At 47.8% G+C, this 6,000-nt stretch overlaps 2 protein-coding genes across 2 annotated transcripts; one reads left to right on the top strand and one right to left on the bottom strand.

The window, feature by feature from the left end:
• Window positions 1-286: 286 nt before the first annotated feature.
• BDW43DRAFT_322148 (cytochrome P450) lies at window positions 287-1,962 on the bottom strand (the record flags this gene model as incomplete). Its single annotated transcript, XM_032049500.1, has 3 exons — window positions 287-1,187; window positions 1,259-1,705; window positions 1,784-1,962. 3 exons carry the CDS (start codon window positions 1,960-1,962, stop codon window positions 287-289), a joined length of 1,527 nt encoding a protein of 508 aa, XP_031896348.1.
• A 904-nt stretch (window positions 1,963-2,866) lies between these two features.
• On the top strand, window positions 2,867-4,724 carry BDW43DRAFT_322146 (cytochrome P450). The gene is made up of 3 exons (XM_032049499.1): window positions 2,867-4,060; window positions 4,123-4,311; window positions 4,366-4,724. The coding sequence occupies exons 1-3, from the start codon at window positions 2,899-2,901 to the stop codon at window positions 4,611-4,613; spliced, it is 1,599 nt and encodes a 532-aa protein (XP_031896347.1). The 5' UTR covers window positions 2,867-2,898; the 3' UTR covers window positions 4,614-4,724.
• The last annotated feature ends 1,276 nt before the right edge of the window (window positions 4,725-6,000 follow it).

Below are 6,000 nucleotides of genomic sequence, written 5' to 3'. Positions count from 1 at the left end.
GTCAGCGCCATGTCAGTAGATAAGGTGGATTAGCAAAAGTTAGTAATACGAGCTTAGCCTATCAAGAAGGATTACAAGCTACCAACAAGTCAGAAAACATTAAAGAAAATGGGTATGTTGCTGTGGTTGTCCCATATGTGCATGTAAGCTAGGCGTCCTATCATTCCTTCAGCTCAAGATACTATGTTCGATGAAGAATCGTATGCTTATCTTTCCAAAGACTAAGTTGCGTGCGTGTGTCTGACATTGAGTAAACTATTTACGGTTCTCAGATAATACCAACACTTCAGCCTGAAGCAAGTGGAATGCGATTTGTACTTGGTGACATGTGCAATGTCCACTTGCCGGCCCACTGTTCTCTGATGCTGACTTGGAGCCGGACATCGCGCTTTGGATTCAACACTGTGATAGGGTCATTGAAGTCCAAGGTGGGATTATTGTCCCAAGCGCCACTACCAGGCCGTAGATTGGCTCGCATGGCTAGAAGGGCAACCAGAATGAGAATCTCAGTCGCAGCAAACTGTCGTGCAGGACACAGATGTGGTGGTGCGCCCCATGCCAGAAAGGCACTGGCACCACATTTGGCCGAACTTCTGCCCTGAACAAATCTATAAGGGTCAAAGTCAAATGCAGATGGACCCCAGACGTTGGTGTTGTAATGGATTAAATTTCCTGGCATTTGAAGGTAATTTCCTGCCTTCAGCAGGTATTTGCCGTCCAATAGGGTATCCTCCATTACCTTGCGAATAGCGGCGTGGATGTGACGAACTCGCTGTGTTTCTTGGAACACCGAGAGTAAAAGTGGGCACTTGGTTTTGAGGGCTCCGATGTCAAGAGCAAATTCGCCATCTTGTTCGACCACAGCCTGTGCTTCCAGCTCTTCTCGGACGTGACTGAGAATATCCTCTCGGGAAAATAGTTCCCAGATGGTCCAGTAAAAGGTAGGTACGGTATTGCTTAACATACCAATAGGCAGCGTCGCCTGTTGCTTGACACAGTCCATCTCCGAAATGCCGGCTTCACGCAAGACGCGCCACCGGTCTTTAAACAGTAGTGACGCATCTTGAGGGATATTTTTGCAGTACTTTATATGCGCCTCGAAGACCTTTTGGCGTGCCGCGTAGCCACTCCCAAGTAGATCAAAATTCAATCCCGAGATGTGTGCGGATAGGTGGGCGTGCCAGTTCCTGAGCACCGCATACACATTAGCGGTCTTATATTCTCTACAAGAAAGCTCCATAAATCCGGGAACACATACCAAAAGGCCTTTTCAACTTCTAGGTCACGAAATGGGTGTTCTGTTCCATACACACCACAGCTCGATGCCTGAGTGACAGCGTGCCGAGCCCAATCTAACAACTTGATTTGGCAGCCTTGCTTCTTGGTGTCCAAGCCATTCAACAATATATCAATTTCTAGCAAAGCCCTATTTCCCATTCTCTCATTCTGTTCGTCAAGGTGGGGTCCAGGTGCGAGACTCAATCTCATAGCGTGGCTGAAATCGGCTACTAGATGTGGGCCGCCAAAGATGTGGTCAGTCTCGTCACTCGCGTCTCCCCATCGCCGAGCGACATGCTGGAGCATCGGTCGGAATGACAAAGTCTTGGAATGCCTTTGAATAGCGGGTAGGAGCCGGGTGGAAATGGAAGTGTAGAGCTTCAACTTGAAAATTCCAAGGGTGTATATTTCCGCATCGGTGACATTTCTGTAGTTCATTTCAGGCAGATGAATTTTTTCTCATTCTTTCCATATCCACAATTCTCTCCGGAAACAATTGGCATACCTCAGCTTGCTATGGTACGATGTACCGCTTGTTAGAAGCCCAAGGACATGGCCGATCAACGGCACCTTCGATGGTAGGCGAGGCGGCTCTCGGGGGTCATCTTCGAGGCTGAAGGCATACTCCGTCGCATAGGCAAGCAAAGCTAGTGCCACGAGTCCGTACATCAACTCTTGAAGCATCATTACAAAATAAAGGGTACTTCTATCCTAGGATCAAGAAATAGACTTATCACACATTCGCCAAAGGGGAAGTTGATCAACCGAGCGTGAGAGGCTACCAGAATAAATGATCTAGGGAGAGAATCCTGCCAAGTTTCCTGTATATCCCACCATACTAATCGAGGTCAATTTCTCCACTGTACCCTACACTAGGCCAGAGGCTGATGGGGCCTGTTTGCATTGACCTCCCTTGGGCCAAGTACGGGTCTCGAACTCACTGACAGCAGATTTGATAGAACTCAACACTCTTCACGAGAAGGATACTTGTAATAATCGCCAAGCCTTCACTGGATGCATATCGCTACATTTTAGATTTACTACTAGTGCTGACATCAGAAAACGATAATATCTTCCACCAACGGTAGATATGGACATGATGTCTACTATCTGCCGGCATTAGCTCCACGCCACTTTGACACACTGAAGGATGTCTGTCGTATTTCTCCTAGATGTCAGCCTCCAAGTCCACTTCCACTGACAATTTGCCAGTGTCCACTTAATTTAAATGCCTTGGTGAATCGTACATACAACTCTAGTCATATGAATGGGTCTACTAGCTCTCACGTAAGGTTGGCTGGGCTGTCCACTAATCCATACCCCCACACCCTGGAAACGTGGTTGACAACTGCACGCCTAAATGAAACGAGATGACTGGCATCAAGCCAGGCTCGTATCCATGTGTCTGAGAGAAGTGGCTAACGTTTCAAAGTTTGCTGGTAATTCTAAGTGAAGAGCGAACCAGATGGAAGTACCAAGGGAAGTCATTGATATGGTAGGATGGTAGATATATAATTCCGCCGGTCGCCTCAATCGTGGAAGCCATAAGACCTGGCTACACACCACACAATACAACACACACCGTGACAAAAAAAAAAAAAAAAAGCTCTATATTCCAGCATGTACAATTTCACCTTACACCTGCCTGCTGCCAATACTACCGAGACGGCTGGGGATCCCACTATCTTGCACACTTTATTCTACTCATCCCCAACATTCACTGCCGTCATAGGGATCCTGTTAATAGGATGGTATCTAAAGACGATCGACACCAAAGATTCCCCTAACATCTACGGTAACTACAATTTCGATGCGCCAATAGTAGGGTACAAAAACAGGGTTCTAGCAAGGTGGCAGTTCTTTCGAAACGGCCCAGCCCTAATCCGCGAGGGGTACGAAAAGTATAGAGACACCTTTTTCAAAGTGTCGGGTAACGACCTCCTTATCGTCCCCAATAAATACCTAGCCGAGCTGGCAAGCATGCCACCTGAGAAGCTCAGTCTCAACACGGCCATTGTGGATGCATTTCAGCGGCTCCACTCCATCACTGCCGTTATCACCGATCACAGCCTACAATCGCGGATGCTCACATCACGACTGACACCCAAGCTCGGTTTGCATGTCCCGTTAGTCCAAGAGCAATTCCGCAAATACCTCCCACAAGAGCTGCCTGCAACCGAGAAGGAATGGACAGGCGTTAACGCGTTACACTTGTCCCGTCGCATGGTCCACAGAGGAGTGGCTACGCAGTTCGTTACTGAGCTAGCGGAAGACGAAGAGTACCTGTTGACAGCGATCAGTTACTCGGAGAACGGCTTTAGGCATAACTTTCTCCTGCGCGTTTTCCCTGATTTGGTCAAACCAATCGTTGCTCGCCTTCTCCCAACGAGCTGGGGTGTGGACCGAGCCCTTAGGAAGGCAAAGCGTATGGTCATCCCTATCATACACGAACGTCGTCGACGGGAGCAAGATGACCCTCTCTACGAAAAGCCTGATGACTTCCTCCAGCATCTCATGGATGGAGGCCTGGAACTTCACGATGATGTCGAGACAACTGTCCAGCGTTTGATGGTGACGTATCTTGGCTCTGGCCCCTCGACCATTATTGCCGTAGCGCAAGTCTTGTTCGATCTCTGTGCACATCCGGAATATGTCGAGCCACTGAGGCAGGAGGCACTGGAGGCCCTACACAAGGGAGGCTATACCAAACAAGCCTTGGCCGACATGAAGAAGATGGACAGCTTCATGCGAGAGTCCCAGCGGCTGAGTCCACCTACACTACGTCAGTTCAACCTATCCTCTGCTACTTGTTACGTTCCATGATGATATTAACTACCTCAGCAGTGGGTTTCAACGCCATTGTGCGCCAACCGCTAACTCTACACGACGGGACCATCCTCCCGGAGGGTGCCCATATCCAGATGGCAACCTACGCGATCGGCGTCGATCCCGAGCGAGTCCCCAATGCGGACAAATTTGACGGTCTACGCCAGTATAATAACCGGAGACGACCTGGCGAGAGTAATTGGCACCGTATGTACCTATTGAGAACCTAACTATAGAGTGAACACTGACACCTGACTATAGAGTTTACTACCACAAGCGAGAATAACCTGCACTTCGGTCATGGCAAGATTGTATGCCCGGGCCGTTTCTTTGCGGACCACTCCATGAAGATGATCGTTTCCAACATCCTCTTGAGATACCATATTCGCTTTCCAGGGGGATCCACGCAAAGACCGTCGAACTCAAGCATTTATGATGTGGTGGTTCCTGATTTGAGCACCTGCGTCGAGTTCAAGTTGAGAGAAGATGCATCTCAATGTGTTTTCTAGGTTAGAAACATTTGTTCATTTCGTTATGCTGTGGCATGGATATAGGATCAAGAAGATATAGATAAGTAACAGCAACATTTCATAAGGATTATCGCACTAAAAGGATTGTTACACATTCGATATGAGATTTAAGAAGAAACACAGAATCAGGAACAAATACATCCCAGAACCAAAACTCGTCACTACGAAAGATAAAACTATTGTTTTGGGCCTCATCCACAATCACTGATCCGGCTCTCGATGAAGGAGATGTACCGCTTACTCACGTACGTCCGGGAATTGCTTCATTTGGCATGATCCAACTCATCTACGAATTTTTCTAGTAGTGGCACCTCGATCGTAGTGGCCTCATCGTCGCCTTGATCTAGCTCCTCGTCAGAACCATCTCGTTATCTTTCGAGTCCTGTAGGTTCGGACGATTCCTCTTCGAAGAGTCGCTGTACCCGGGTTGGGTCGTCCTCTGGCCGCAGGCACTATAGGCCATGATACTGATAGGGGTGGTGCGGCGGTTGGTTGGTCGGGATCACTAATGTTGTGCTTCTTGGACTTCTTATCATCAGGGCAGGTAGCCGTTTCTGCGACCTGATCAGCTCTCGCCGCCCTGGGACGTTTGGATTCCTTAGGTGGCCTCGTGAAGTCAAGAATATGTGATAAGGTATGTGGTGTAGGAATAGCAAGCGTGTAAGAGGCAGACAATAGGAGTAGGATAAGATGATAGACAGGGGAAGGGGTGAGACGAAAGTAGAAAGCTACAAAACGTGAGAGTAGGGAGAATGTCAAGCTATCAACAACAGTCAGCTTTACTGCCATGGAAAAATAATGAGATCAAAGGGGCGTTTAAAATGAGCGTTAGTTTCTAGTCATTATGCTCCCCATTAGAGCGGCTCGTGCAGTGGATCAGAGACAAGGCTTGTATTGTCTTCCCGAGGTAATCATCTGGAATCATGGACGAATACCTTTTATATCACCTGGAATTCAGCCTCGGGGACTGTGATGGAATGATTTGGGTTAACGCCAGAAGGGGAGGACGGACATGCTGTCCAATATCAGTTGGATCGGCAGGTGCAGAAGTGTTACGTGGGTCTAGCTATTGCTCTGGCTGTCATAGTCTGAGAATCTTATCGTAACTGGTTTAGTCTTTCTAAAGAGCCAATTTCAATAACAAAAGATAGGTGATCCTAATAACCTCTAGTTTCCGGAGAGTACAAACCATCTACTTCTTTTGGAACGCCACTCAGAAGCTCACATCGGCCCAATTTGTAACTTTTCAACGGCGGGAGTCTGATCCCCGACCAACACATATTTGGATGATAGAAATGTTTGTTTAACGAGAGTTCTGTCTGTACTATATGGGAATCCACTAACTATTCAATGTAAGAATTCACAG

The sequence above is a fragment of the Aspergillus alliaceus genome, assembly GCF_009176365.1.
Source record: "Aspergillus alliaceus strain CBS 536.65 unplaced genomic scaffold BDW43scaffold_52, whole genome shotgun sequence".
NCBI lineage: Eukaryota > Fungi > Ascomycota > Eurotiomycetes > Eurotiales > Aspergillaceae > Aspergillus > Aspergillus alliaceus.
This window is presented reverse-complemented; position numbering and strand designations above follow the sequence as displayed.